General features: G+C 39.9%; 1 protein-coding gene across 2 annotated transcripts in view; it reads left to right on the plus strand.

The window, feature by feature from the left end:
- The window catches only part of CACNG7 (calcium voltage-gated channel auxiliary subunit gamma 7), a 170,358-nt gene that overhangs the window by 43,524 nt on the left and 110,791 nt on the right, over positions 1-16,043 (plus strand). Inside the window, exon 1 of one of the 2 annotated variants that reach the window (XM_072110473.1) lies at positions 6,492-6,518. The exons of the other annotated variant lie outside the window; for it this stretch is intronic. Within the exon in view, the coding sequence (XP_071966574.1) occupies positions 6,516-6,518 (3 nt within the window). The 5' untranslated portion in view covers positions 6,492-6,515. Of the gene's footprint in view, positions 1-6,491; positions 6,519-16,043 lie in introns of those variants that run through there. 2 annotated transcript variants of the gene reach the window in all.

Below are 16,043 nucleotides of genomic sequence, written 5' to 3' on the forward strand. Positions count from 1 at the left end.
TTCCTTCCTATTACGTCTGTTCACCTCAGCCAGATGATGATTGATTTTATCACATATGCTTCATATGTTTTTCTTATCAAATATTTCCATGCCTAAATTTCTTAATGTCGCATGCGGGGTACTCGTCATCAGCAATTTTTCCCATACATGTTAACATTATGTTTACATTTATGTTTACATGTTAACATTCTGTTTACATTTCAAGTCTACATTTAATTTTGCTTTGTCGAATATCCCACATGCGACAGTGACTCTCCGTGGATCCCCATACATGTTTCCTTTTATGTTTACATTTATGTTTATATGTCAACATTATGTTTACATTCATGTTTACATTTAATCTTACTTTGTTACATGTACATACTTATACCAGTTGCTGGTTTTCTCTATTGCATTTCCCCTATTTCACGATAGAGGGCTTAGTGATCACAAAATATGATTTTCCTGGTAAATATCATCATTGTATTTCATATGTGTCTTATACATTTCTTCTATCAAATGCTTTTATGTTTAAACTCCAAAGTGGGGTATTCATTACCAGCATTTTCATTCATATATGCTGATACTATGCTCATGATTAATCTTACCCTGTTGATCATCCATTATGCGATAGTGACTCTCCGCAGATTTTTACCTCGCAGCGTAGTGTGTTTGATGGTTGCCATGGTGAAGTTGTTCGCCGCTGGTTCTAACCACTAAACCACTCCCCTTGAGGATCTTGATTGGCTGCACAGCCTCATGACGTTGATACATTCACACCAGCTGCTGGTCTTCTTAATTGCATTTTTTCTATTCCACGGAGGAGGGCTTATTGGTCACATGACATGTTTCTTCTTGTTAAATACCATCATTGTGAATTGTTATTTTATCCATGACTAAGGACGCCGTGAGCGTCTGAAACGCGTTGGATTTTTCCTTGCTGTTCCCATGTCTCTTTTAAAATGGTCTAAATAAAGATTTCGTTTTATGCTGCAATCTACCTGGATCTGAGCTGGATCATTCCTTTGGTTTCGTTACTAAAAGACTACATACAGGAGTATGTGACATCAAATAGTATAATAAGTGACAGCCAGCATGGGTTTACTAAGAATAGAAGTTGTCAAACTAACCTGATCTGCTTATATGAAGAGGTGAGCAGATGCCTGAACAGAGTAGCTGCTGTGGATATTGTGTTCTTGGACTTTGCAAAGGCATTTGACACTGTCCCCTATAGATGCTTGATGGGTAACATAAGGCATTTTGGTTTGGAAAGAATCATTTGCATTTAGATTGAAAACTGGCTGAATTATCATATCCAAGTTGTGGTCAATGATTCCTACTCAGAATGGTAACCAAGTGGTTATACCCCTGGGTTCTGTGCTTGGCCCACTACTTTTTAATTTATTTATTTATTAATGATATAGAGGCAGGAATTAACAGCATTGGGGCACATTTACTTACCTGGACCCTGCCCGATCCGGACTGTCCGACGAGGATGAACTCTGCCGTGATTCATGAAGATTTTGCGCCCCCGATCAGGTCCACCGGAGTTCACCTTCTTTATTCCGGAGTATGTAAGTGCATGGCTTGCGACACAATTTTTAAGCTTAATCGCGCGGATTGTCCAACGACCTGCCCCCCGATTTATGTCGCATGGAAGTGGGCGTGATTGTACCAAAATCCGATTGTGTGCGCCAAAAACCCCTTTTAAATCCCTGTCCAAGTGGAAATCATCTTAGGAAAGTGTGCTCTGCAGGCCCTTAGTAAATGAGCCCATTGTGTCTGTTTTTGCAGATGACACCAAGTGTAATATAGTCTATAAAGGATGATCATAGGCTGTAGGGTGACTTAGACAAACTGAGTGTTTGGTCATCCACTTGGCAAATGAGGTTCAAAGTGGATAAATGTCAGGTTTTGCACCTGGGAGCTAGTAATCCAAATGCAACATATGTCCTTCAAGGGAGTAAATCTGGGAGAGTCTCTCATTGAGAACAATCTGGGTGTACTAGTAGATCATAAATTAAATAACAGCATGCAATGTCAATTAGCTGCCTCTAAAGTCAGGAAGATCTTGGCATGTATCAGAAGTGGTATGGACTCTTGTGATAGGGATATAATACTACCACTTTACAAGGCATTGGTTCAGCCTCACCTGGAATATGCCGTCCAGTTCTGGCCTTGAGTCCATAAAAGGGATGCCCTGGAGCTGAAGAGAGTACAACGATGAACCACAACAATAATAAGGGGTATGGAGGGCCTAAGTTATGAAGAAAGCTTAAATCAACTAGATTTATTTAGTCTGGAAAGGAGGCAACTAATAGGGGACATGATTAATTTATATAAATACTGTATATGAATGGTCCATGCAAAAATATGATGGAAAGTTGTTCAAGGTTAAATCAAATCAAAAGACAAGGGGGCACTGTCTCCGCCTGGAGAACACAAGGCAAGGTACAGAGTTGTGAGGCAGAATCGTGGTTGGGGACAGGCAGGAGGTTTGGACAGGTAGCACAGGTTCAAGGTCAGAGGCAGAGCAGAAGGTCAAGGCAGGCAGCGGAGAAGCGATATCAGGATCAGAACTGTGGTCACAATGGGAAATCAGACTAAATGCAGGAGATATGGGAAACAGCTTTCTCAAAGGTATAGAAGTACAGAGATCTGGCAGAAAACACAGGAAGGGGCCAGAAATTTAACAGAAAGGGCAGCAGGGCAGCGTCAACTATCGGTGTGATGGCCCTTTAAATCTCTGGAAGCTGGCACCCTAGGCTGTATGAGTCATCTCTGGAATGTGGAAAGGTAAGGCAGACAGCACCGGTGGTCCTGGGGCCAGGAGAGGGACTCGGGTGCGCCTGCAACCCGAGACATAGGTTGCAGGAGCACCTGTGACAACAATTAAGTGGCCGATAGTATAATATTACAGAGGGATTTGTGGAAGCTGAGGGAATGGCCAGAGAAATAATTGATGGGGTTTAATGTAGATAGATGTAAGGTTATGCACCTGGGCCATGGAAACAAAAAGTACAATTTTGTTCTAAACAGTCAATTACTTGATAAAACTGCAGCTGAAAAGCCTTGGGGGTATTGGTGGATGGTAAACTTAGTTATAGTGACCAGAGCCAGGCAGCTACTAATAAAGCAAATAAAATTATGGGATGTATCAATAGAGAAATAGATTCTCAAGATAAGGAGATAAGGACATTGTTTTTCCATTATACAATCACTGCTCAGACCACACATGGAATATTGTGTACAATTATGGGCACTACAAGTAACTGTGTGGCACTACTCTGCGTACTTAGGCCTTAACGGGTACCTACCAACCTTCACAGTAAATTACCAAATTCAGTGCTTTTATGAAAAAGCCTAATGTTTTGCTAGGGATACAAATTCATGATGGGCAGGGATGGACGACAGGACAAATTACACATTTTATTTACACTTCTTACAACATCCAGTTCACAAACATATGATAAAATGATAGCACGATTCCAGACTACTGTACAAAAATGCAGTAAGTGCAGTATCACAATGGTAGAAAATCTGTATACACACATGCATGAGGTTTCCGGTAACGCTATAACCCTAACACTGCGGCGTTTGATCAAGCGCAGCTCCTAGTGCCGAAAATTTAGGTGACAGGTCCTCTTTAAGAATTGTCAACACCACATTTGTGTCACACACTACCTTTTTTGGCTCGGCTGCACTTTTCTTCCTGTGACACAATTTATTGCACTGAAAGGGGTGTTCAGGTGCTCAGTCAGACTGTGTGCCACATTTATCATGAAAAGTTTGACATGATTGTCTCACACGCCCCATGTTAAAGGTGCACCTAAAAAAGTGGTGCACTCTGTCGGAGCAGTGCAGGGGACTCCAGATTCATGAAGAATGTGGACCAGAAATTTGCACACTAAAACTGCACCTAGTACAAACGGTATTGTTCTTAGTAAATGTGCCCCATTATGTACATGTATGTCTGAACTCCTATACATTTTACATATATTCTACATGCACACATGTGTCAACACATGAAGGCACATATTCTACACACTGATCACATAAACAGGTGCTCATATCCATCACATACTGTACATAAGGGTGCAGATTTATCACATACTGTAGATGCGGATGCACATCCATTACCTACATGGGGGCGCACATCTATGAAATACATAGGGGGGCACATCCATCACATACATAGGGCGCATATCCATAACATACACGGAAGAGCACATCCATCACATATGTGGAAGAGCACATACATCGTATACATGAAGCAGCACATCCATCACATACATGCTGGAGCACATCGATCACATACATGGAGGCGCACATCCATCACATACATGGAGGTGCACATTCATCATATATATATGGCACAAATCCTTCTCATACTTTACTTGGAGGTGCACATTAATGACATACTGTACATGGGGGCATAGTACAGCTGGTGAGAGTTTATGAGGTACTTGAGAATTATGTGCAGGTAGTGGCCTTCTCCCGTAGCTACTGCATGATAAGATTTAGTTTTCTAATCATTCCATTATTTGCGCTGAAGCATTTTAGTGATGCCACAGAAGTGACGCATCCTGTTGTGGTGAGAAATCATCTCAGTGGGACTGATGTAATGTGCAGAGATGGCAGGTACATACACAGACAGTGAGTAAGAGCAGCATTTAATCTATTTTTACCATTACTGTTGTAACAGAGCAGGACAGTCTCTTAGATCATCACTTAATAGGTCACTGGAAGCATAGAATGGGAAGAAGGAGCTATGAGAACTGAGGGCTCATGAGAGTTGTAGTAAAGGTAGATAGGGATTAGTAAAATCGTAACAAAACATATAACCCCTTTGGATGAAAAAAGTGATTGTTTGTATCAATACAGGAGATCTGCTTATCTCCTCTTCAGGGAGGGAGGAGGGTTGATCTGTGTCATCACCTGGGTCATTATTTGGAGCACATTGTGGCCCTCGTCTGTCTTGGAAGTTGTTTTTCACACTTCTTCATTGTCACCTTTTGACATACTATCTGTCACCTTTTGGGTGATTACTACTATATAAATAGAGCAACTAATGAACACTAAATCAAAAGCACCACAAATTTTGAATGAGAGGAAAAGAAGCCTTTGACTGGGAATATTTTCCGGTCAGGGGGTTGGAGTAGCAAGCCCTTATAGGTAACCCCTTAATGACTTGTGACATATTGGTACATCACAAGTCCGTTAAGAGAATATGGAGAGGGCTCACATGCAGAGCCCTCTCTATACAAGCTGGCTGTTCCAGCAATATGCAACACCCATGATCAGTGCTGGGAGGTGCTTAGACTGCAGTGGAAACCATCCTATTGGTTTTGATCAGGTAGCAACGCCCAGTTGCCAAGACATCAGGACCTGCCATTGCTTCAGATCTCTAACACTGTGACAGTGGCACACTGTAACAGATATATAGTAATTTCTCTATAAACTGCAATACAATAGTATATAGTAGGAGCAATCAGACTTCTTAGCATTAAAGTACCCTAAGGAGTCTAAAAAATTTGTGAAAAAAAATAAATTCATAAAAAGGCTAGATATTGTTGCAATTATCTATCAAAATATAAAAACCGTTATTCCCGGCACAACTGAAAATAGCAGCCTAATACGATACAATATGATGCAACTTTATTAATCACCTGAAAGGAAATTCTTTTCTGCACTGCTATACATATTACACTGTGACAACAACAAAGTACGATTCATTTCTTGCTTAATGTTCTTGGTTACAAAGATACATACATACAAAATAGACATAAAGGATAGTAACATAATACTTGTGCAGCTTGATTTGCAGTGACCTCTGATTTGTTTCCATGTGCAACTGGAACAGTTTTACCTCAAACATTTCTGATAAATCCTCCCCTGTATCCTTATCCATTTTATCTCACACATACCTGTAAGTGTTTTACTCATTGCCTACGCGACAGTACAGGTTCCTTTAGCGAACATATGTACGTACACACACACATACATACAGCTTTATATATTAGACTAGCTTTACCCCGGGATAGTAAAAAAACTTCTCTTGGCTACAACAAAATAGAATGGGTTAACAAAAAATATTTTATGTGTATCTATAGAATGTCTCAGACTGTTTCTGACGATCTGTGTGGCCGGCAGTCTCTTTCAGTGCCTGTCTGTGTGGCCAGCAGTCTCTTTCGGTGCCTGTCTGTGTGGTCAGCAGTCTCTTTCAGTTAATGTCTGCGTGGCCGGCCGTCTCTGAGCTTAAGTTTCCTTTTTGCACAGCTGTTTATAAAATTACAGCTGATCTCTGATTTGTTTCCATGGGCTACTGGAACAGTTTTACCTCAAACATTTCTGATAACACTTCCCCTATCTCTGTATCCCTATCCATCTAACCTCACACGTAAGTGTTTTACTCATTACCTATAGTAACCAATAAAAGCTCAGAGCTCATATTAATAACCAGTGGCAGAACAGCAACCAATCACGGCTCAGCTTCCATCTGTCACAGCAGCAGCAGCAGACAATGGCTCCTGTATATGGTATGTAATAAGTGGGTTTTGGAAAGCGCGGGGTAAAAATTGAGCTTAAAACCTGGTCTAAGACATTCCCTGAGTCACAGTCAACAACTGTGCAAAATTTGGTGATTGTAAACGAGATGGTACAGATTCCTTTAGCAGACATACACATACGTCAAGCTTTATATATTAGATTAGCAGTTTCAGGAGAATGGGATTTTCTCTGTTTTGTTAACATAAAGTTGAAACATACAGTACAGACAATACTATACAATCATTTTAACAGATATATATTTGTATTATACATCAGGCCTGTTAATGTGTTACCCTAAGTCACATGATCAATGAAAAGTGCCCGAGTCAACATAAAATATGCATACTCAGTTTTTGCTGTGCTGTTTCTTCTGCTACAATTGTTATCATTGATGCAAAACACCTGCGTTACTGTAGCTTTTTCTTAGATTTTAACCAAATGGCTACGCTTATAGCAGTTTTCTTACATTACAATGATACAATACTGTATTACAACAACTGCACAACTTCAGAAAGTATTTGATGGAAACAGATACAATTACTTTACATATATATTATCAATTATCAGAATGACTGATTCTTTCCTAGTTATTGATCTGTGTGCAAACCATTAAAAACTATTGCAGTTTTTTACAGTATCTGTGAATCATAAACCAAACAGTAAAACTAGTGGTATACCTACAGCCATTACTAAAGGAGCTCCACAAAGAAAATCCCCCTGCCTTGCAGATTAAAAAATATAAATAGTTTCTGTTCTTCAATACCTTAACCCCTTATCACCGACACTAGTTTTCAGCTCAATGACCAGACTCGATTTTTCAAATCTGACAAGTCTCACGATAATTGGTTATAACTTTGGAACGCTTTAACATATCCGGGTGATTTTGAGAATGTTTTCTCATGACACATTGTACTTCATGTTAGTTATAAAATTTAAGTGATAAGTTTTTGCATTTGGCAAAAGTTTGTAAAAATTCTTCATTTTCCAAGTTTGAAATGTTCTGGTTTCCAGACAAGATGTAAAACTACCCAAAAAGTTTGATAATTAACATTTACAGAATATCTGCTTTATGTTGGGATGATAATTTATGCTTCCGGTCATTTTTCTAGGATGTTATGAGGCGCAGAACTTTAGGTGCGATTTTTCTTATTTTCATGAAAATTGCCAAAACTCACATTTTGAGGGACAACTCAGCTTGAGAAGCCTAAATAATAGTAACACCCCATAAATTACCTCACTATAGAAACTTCACCCCTCAACGTATGTAAAACAACTTCTATTAAGTCTATTAACCCTTTAAGTGTTTCACATGGGTTAAAAAATATGGACCTGCGATTTAGAAACTATTGAATTTTTTTGGAAAATACATTCATTTAGGCCAAAACTGAAATTTTCAGAATAAATTAAATGATGAAGCGCACTGCAACGTTTGATGCCCAATTCCTCCCGAGTGTACTGATACCCCATATGTGGTGGTAAACTGCTGTACGGGCGCACGGCCAAGTATAGAATGAATGGAGGCGCCATTCACAGCAGATTTGTATTGTCACATTGTACGACCTATACATTTTTATTTTTTTTGGTAATACAAACATATGAGGGCTTATTTTTTATGGGATGAGATACAATGTATAGATAATTTATTTTGGGAGTCTAAAGCTTATTCTTGACATTTTATTAATTATTTCAAGGGGGACAAAAAACAAAATCATCAATTTTTATTTTGGATTTTTAGCATTTTTTTTTCCCCCGCTCACCGTAATGTAAAAATTATATTTTATCTTTATTCTCTGGTTCACTACGATTGCGGTGATACCTCATTTATATAGTTTTTCTTATTTTTGCTTAATTTTCCTGAGCAAAACCAATATTGGAGAAAATCGCATTGTTTTTACTATTGACAACTTTTCAGGGCCATAACTTCTGTATTTTTCTGTTGTCAGACCTGGTTGAGGGCTTATTTTTTGCGAAAACAGTTGTTCTTTTCAGTCGTATCATATTAGGGAACATAACTTTTTTTGATCACTTTTTAGAACATTTTTTGTGATGGTGTTTGATGAAAAATTGTATATTATGGGAAGTTTTCCGAGTTTTTTTTTTACGTAGTTCACCGAGCGGGTTCAATATTGATTTAGATTTATTGTACAGATTAATACGGACGCGGTGATACCAAATATGTATGTTTTTGTGTTTTATTTACTGTATATGCATTTTATGTGTTACTGGGGAGATTATGGGACTTTTATTTTATTTATTTATTTAATTATATTATAAAAAGTTTTAATTTTTTTTTTTAACTTTTTTACATTTTCTACTTCTTGGCTTGAATAAGCGATCATCCGAGAACAGGAGCCGACAGCGGACAGAGCAGGAGGGATCGGATCCCCCGGTAAGCACACCAGGGGGATCCGATCCACGGGGGACACACTTGCACGCCGCGGTCATACTTGACCGCGGCGTGTAAGGGGTTAAACACCCGGGATCGGAGTTTTTCCGATCCCGGGTGTTAGTGCCGGGTCTGGGCTGTGATATCACTATACTGACCCGATGTCCCGAAATCTTCTTCTGACGCGGCGCCGTAGAAAGGCGTCGCGTCAGAAGATGTACCCTTAATGACCGCCGTAGAATCCCGATAGGGCGGTCATTAAGGGGTTAATATCTTCTGGAAGACAACAAGTTGTACAGAAGTGTAACTACTTATGGTTGAGCTCTTTATAAATAGCATGTAGTAGTTTATGCATATGTGTATGGATATGTATGCATGATGTGTATATATTGATTCTACCACCCCCACACACATAAGCACATGTCTGTTAAGCATTATGTACACAAATGTGTACATTTTTTGAGAGGCAAACAAGGGAATGTGATCCCTTGTTTTTGGGCAATAGAAAATTCTGTCCCCTTGAACTTTTCTACCTTTTGCTACATTTCAGGCTTCAAACATAAAGATATAATATAAACAACAAATGGGGCACAATTGTGAAGTGGAACAAAATGTAATGGATATTTTAAATTTTTGTAAAAAAAATAATAAAATGAAAATCAGGGAGTGCAATATTATTCGGCCCCTTTAATTTCAGTGCAGCATACTCACTACAGTAGTTCAGTGGTGAGAATCTCTGAATAATCCAACGTTCTGCTGAATGACTGATTATGATAAATATTATCCTCCTGTGTAATCAAGTCTCCTATGGTTAATCTATTTGGGAAGTTAGACTTACTGTATGATGAGCATAACATTTAGAAAATCACTATTTTTTAAAAAAAATTCCCCAAACTTTACATTTTTTCATAAATACTGTATACACTAGAGTATAAGCCAACTTGAGTATAAGCCGAGTAGCCTAATTTTATCACCAAAAACTAGGAAAACCTATTGACTTGAGTATAAGCGGAGGGTGGGAAATGGATTGGTCACAGCCCTCCAGTATATAGTCAGCAAGCCCCCAGTAGTATATAGCCTGCCAGCCCCAGTAGTATATAGCCAGCCCCCAGTAGTATAATCCAGCCTCCTTAGTATACAACCAGCCAGCCCCTTTAAGTCTACAGCCATCCCCTTTTAGTAGACAGCCAGTCTGCAGTTTGCTAAGCACATAAAAAAACTAACTTACATACTTACCTTCGGGTGCGGCTCCCCAATGCTCTGGATCCCGCACCCGGCGCACATTATGGCATCTTCAGCGGCGACACATCATAGTCTGCGCCGGCCAGCAGATCGCATGGACGCATCTCTGCAGAGATCACAGCAGAGAGAAGACAGAAGAGGAGCTGCCTACAGCTGTGCCATGCAACGGGAGCCATGCTGTGCATCGGGGCGCCGGATGGTATGTAAGTTTATTTTTTTTTAATTTGTCTAAAAGCCGAGGTAAGTCTTTTCAGCACATTTTTTTCAAAAGTGCAACATGTCACGAAAAAAACTATCTGAAAATAACCAGAGTAAGTTAAAGCGTTCTAAAGTTGTAGTCACATATAATTGAAAAATTGGGCTGGATCCTTAAGGTGAAAATAAGGGGTTAAACCATGCTTTTATTCTTCAACTGTGATTCAAGAGGAAAGCCTAAGGAACTGAACATCATACTGTGCAGTCAGATTACACAAATGCAGACCAAGCAGGAATTTTGAAGAAGTGCATAGCTTGTGAAAAATAAATTACACTTACTGAAGATGCATACTTGCAAGAAAGTGCTGTGTTCTGCCTTAGAGAGAGAGAGCATGATATGTCTAATTGTAAATCTACATTTCTTTTTGTTCAAAGATCAGTATTTAATTAATGTATGGTACAAGACAAATGAAAATTCATAGTATCATAGTAAAAGAGGTTCAAAAAATACATCAGTCCATCAAGTCCAGCCTAAACATTATATAGCGTAGAAGAAGGCAAATCCCTGCAAGGGTGATGTCATGGCCCAAAGCAGGGAGAAATTCCTTAGCGACCCCTAATATAGTAGTCAGAATAACTCCCTGGATCAACAGAAACTACTAACAAAAGTTCTATTACCATACAATGTTATATTATTGCTGTGAAAATTATCAGTCATTATAACATCTTGTTGCAGACAGTTCCACAGTCTCACTTGTCCTGGTCCCAGGCCTAGGTATAAAAAGATCTTTGGAGAGATCCTTGTACTGACCATTCAGATATTTGTACATTGTAATTACCATATTATTTCTTAGCTGAAAAATTCAAAATTTTGTAATCTATCATTGTATTCTAGTCCCCTCATTCCCCTAATAATCTTGGTTGCTCACCTCTGCACCTGATCCAATTCTACTTTGTCCTTTTTATACACTGGTGGCCAAAACTGTATACCATATTCCATGTGTGGTCTGATCAGGGATTTGTATAAGGGCAAAACACTGGGGGATATTTATCATACGCTGGCGCTCGTGCTCCAGCATATGATAGCCCCGCCACTGCAAATTTGCAGCCCGATACATCAAGAGGCTTCTGCCTCTCGAGGTATCGGGGCTGATTGCATCGCAGTGTTTATCCTACGCCAGGCAGGGCCTGGCATAGAAAAAACGCAGCCGGCGACTTTTCACGTATGAAAAGTTGCCGGCAGCAGCAAGTGCGCAAGGCGCGGGGACAGTAACGCCCCGTGCTGGCCCACGTCCGTCCGCGCCCTCGGCCGGCCACGCCCCCTTTCACGCCCCTTCACGCCCCACTGGTGTGAAGGTGGCGGATCAGGGCAAATAATCGCAAAAGCTAGCAATAAGCTAGCATTTGCCATTATTTCAGGGCCTCTGCGCCACTGGCGGTGCGCAGAGGTCCTGATAAATATCCCCCAATGTCTTTATCATGAGAATCTATTCCTTTCTTGATACATCCCATACTTTTATTTGCTTTAGCAGCAGCCGCCTGGCTGTGATCACTGATTATAATTTTCATTTCCTTGAGTGCATTTTTTTTTAGTTCTAGTTCATGACCATACATTTATCTACAGTAAAGGGGTTTTCCGGGAATATGAGCGTCTGATACAAAAACCATAATTCTGTAAATAAATTAATATAACAAAACTCAATGTCATTAGTCACAAAATGTTATGGAATTTCTTAAGTAGGTTACCAATATGGCCACCACTGGAAACTACAAGTTGCATGATCCTTTAGTTCTTAGTAACTCTTCCTCCCTCTCATCCTTTCCCCTGTCCATGGTAATGATGTATAACTTCCATCATTGTACCTTACCTCAATGTGATGGGTCTCACCACAACAATGGTCATAATGAATGCACTGCAACCAACTGACTTCAGCCAAACATAGTGGTGATCACATGACCTGCCCAGGTTGGACATGTGATGTGGACATATGACCCGTGGCCATCTTCTGTCCCGTGTCTGCTCTGCACAGAGAAAATCAACGGCCTGATTAAAAGGCCAGTAGCACTTTAATTCTTCATTACATATATGTCAACAGAATTTTTTTGGGGAGCAAAATTTTTGCATATTAGCAAATTGCATATTAGTTTATATTTTAAGGCCCCCTTTTGTATATGAATTATGCTTATTCCTGGAATACTCCTTTAAACCTCATCTGCCATTTGTCAGCCCACGTCTCCGGTATCCATAAATCCCTCCATAATGTTATACTATCCTCCTCTGTATTAAAATAAAATAAATATTAAAAAGAAGTGACCCCAATACTGACCCCTGTGGCACACCACTGGTACCGTGTTTCCCCGAAAGTAAGACAGTGTCTTACATTCTTTTTACCCCCAAAAGTCCCACTATGTCTTACTTTCGGGTATGTCTTATATTGGAAAAAATTGTAAATTTTTGTTTTAACCATTTATTAACAGGCTGAACGGTATTCACCACCAAACAGTTTTATAAAAGCAAGTGCCAAGAATTATAAAGTGTAATGGGTGGTTATACAGTGTGAGGGGGGGGGCATTATACAGTGTGGTAGGTTATACAGTGTATGGGGGGCATTATACAGTGTGGTAGGTTATACAGTGTGAGGGGGGGCATTATACAGTGTGGTAGGTTATACAGTGTAAGGGGGGGGCATTATACAGTGTGGGAGGTTATACAGTGTAGGGGGGGGCATTATACAGTGTGGAAGGTTATACAGTGTGGGAGGTTATACAGTGTAAGGGGGGCATTATACAGTGTGGGAGGTTATACAGTGTATGGGGGGCATTATACAGTGTGGGAGGTTATACAGAGTGGGAGGTTATACTGTGTAAGGGGGGGCATTATACAGTGTGGGAGGTTATACATTGTGAGTATGGGCATTATACAGTGTGGGAGGTTATACAGTGTAAGGGGGGGGCATTATACAATGTGGGAGGTTATACATTGTGAGTAGGGGCATTATACAGTGCAGGGAGGTTATACATTGTGAGTAGGGGTATTATACAGTGTGGGAGGTTATACATTGTGAGTAGGGGTATTATACAGTGTGGGAGGTTATACATTGTGAGTAGGGGAATTATACAGTGTGGGAGGTTATACGTTGTGAGTAGGGGCATTATACAGTGTGGGAGGTTATACATTGTGAGTAGGGATATTATACAGTGTGGGAGGTTATACATTGTGAGTAGGGGCATTATACAGTGTGGGAAGTTATACATTGTGAGTAGGGGTATTATACAGTGTGGGAGGTTATACATTGTGAGTAGGGGTATTATACAGTGTGGGAGGTTATACATTGTGAGTAGGGGCATTATACAGTGTGGGAGGCTATACATTGTGAGTAGGGGCATTATACAGTGCAGAGGGGGGATGGGTGTTTTAACACAAACCATAGAACTGTGCAAGCAAACACACTGACACACACTACATGCATACATTATACATGTAAATAAACATGCACACAATGTTCACATATAGATCAGACATCACACCTACATACACACTACACATAACATACATACTTTTCAGTGTCACTGACTGCAGGGCTGAGTAGAGGCTGGTCCAGGCTGACATGTGCTCCCCTCCCCCTCCAGGTCCGACTGATGTAGCAGAGTTTAGCAGCTACACAGGAGGGGGAGGAGCTGCTCCAGTAACACAGACGGCAGCAGCACACAGCAGGAAGCTTCTACCTCGGCTCCATGCTGCAGACTCCACACTGTGCAGTGCTGTCTCCTCTCTCCTCATGTGATCGGAGCCTGTACGGAGTAGCTGAGCTCCGGTCACATAATCTTCTATCCAGCAGGAGCTACAGCAGTGACATAAGGAGGCTGCAGCACCCCGGCTCCCCTCAGCTCTAACTATGTCTTACTTTCGGGGTACGTCTTACATTAGCCTACCCCACTAAAACACCCACTACGTCTTACTATCAGGGGTGTCTTACTATCGGGGAAACACGGTAACATAAACCCAATCTGACGATGTGCCATTAAGCCTTTAACAACCCGTTACGTAATAGTATGTCACACGTTGGTTGCGGGTGAATGCAGAGGGCTCACGGGCTGAGTCCTCTCCTTAGCCGCAGCATATCGCAGCAAACACTTAACGGTAAAAACTGTGGTCAGTGCTAGCATCTTGGTGAAGATCGTCACTCCCCGTGACGTCATTGAGGAAGGGCGATCAGTTGACAGCCTCGGGTCTTCTGTAGTATGGTAGTAAATGGTAGGATCAATCTTTCAATCTAGGGTTAAAGTACCCTAGTTGGTCTGAAAAATAGTAAAAAAAATAATTAGAAAAAAGTAAAAAAAAAAATTAGATTAAAAAACCATAAAAATTCAAATCACCCCCCTTTCCCGAGAAGTCATATAAATATAAATAAACAGTAAAAATCATAAACAAGTTAGGTATTGCCACATCCCAAAATGCCTGATATATCAAAATATAATTACGTTTTCTCACTGTGTTTAACCCCGTAACAGAAAATAGCGCCCAAAGTTAAAAATAGCGCCCAAAGTTTTGCCATTTTCTAAAAATATTTTAAAAAGGAATAAAAAGTGATAAAAGGCCTTACAGTTACCTAAAGTCAGAAAAAATGACACCCACAGCTCCGAACACTGTAGTCTGAAAAAGTTATTAGCAACAGAAGATGGCGAAATAAAAAAAAAATACATTTTTTGTACAGGTTTTATATTTTGTAAATGTATGGAAACATTACTAAACCTGTACAGATTTGATATCCCCTTGATTGCCTCGAACCAAAGAATAAAATATACATGTCATTTGGGGAGCACAATGAAAAGCCGTAAGATCCAAGCCCACATTTTGTCACCATTTTCACTGCATTTGGAATTTTTTTCCCGCTTTCCAGCAGGGAATATAAAGTACCATCACTATGAAGTGAAATTTGTTATGCAGAAAACAAGCTGTCACACTGTTCTTCATGTAAAAATAAAAAAGTTATACATTTTTGAAGGTGGGGAGTGAAAAATGGAAATTAAAAAGCAAAAAAGGGCCAGATCATTAAGGGGTTAAAAAATGTTACTGTATTTTTAGACCTCTTTAAGATACTTGAACTCTCTAACTGATCCAAATATGTACTGCAATCCTACTGATCTTTAAAAGAGTGTCACAGTACCTGTCACAGCAACGGATTGACGACCACCACCCCCGGGGTCATTTAAATAGTTAACACCCACAATCAATTTGCAGGAAACACTCAATGTAATCAGCCCTAGTCACACAATAACAATAACCTCAGTAGCACAGCTATTGCAAACTATGTTTTTTCCAAAACTAAGCACTCTTGCACTTGGCAGCAATCTTGCAATCCTCACTCTGCTCTATATCCTAGATTGCAGTATTTTTGGATTTATGGAAACTCTACCTGTTGTCTTTGAGTCTAATGTCCTCCATTACAACATAATTGATTTTCCAAATATGTAAATAATAAAATTCTAAAGTGTGAAAGTGAGACACTGTAACTGGTTTTCATGGTAGCGAATCATCTATTGAAATCTATCTTCTCAGCAATCTAATAGGAAAATCTAATGGCGAATAACATGATCCAGAATAAATGCAAATTCTATATTAAATGTTAGCTGTTTAAACCCGGGAATAAGTGCGGCACCACTTTAAAAACATTAAAACAGTAAAATCACC

The sequence above is a fragment of the Engystomops pustulosus genome, chromosome 6, assembly GCF_040894005.1.
Source record: "Engystomops pustulosus chromosome 6, aEngPut4.maternal, whole genome shotgun sequence".
Lineage (NCBI taxonomy): Eukaryota > Metazoa > Chordata > Amphibia > Anura > Leptodactylidae > Engystomops > Engystomops pustulosus.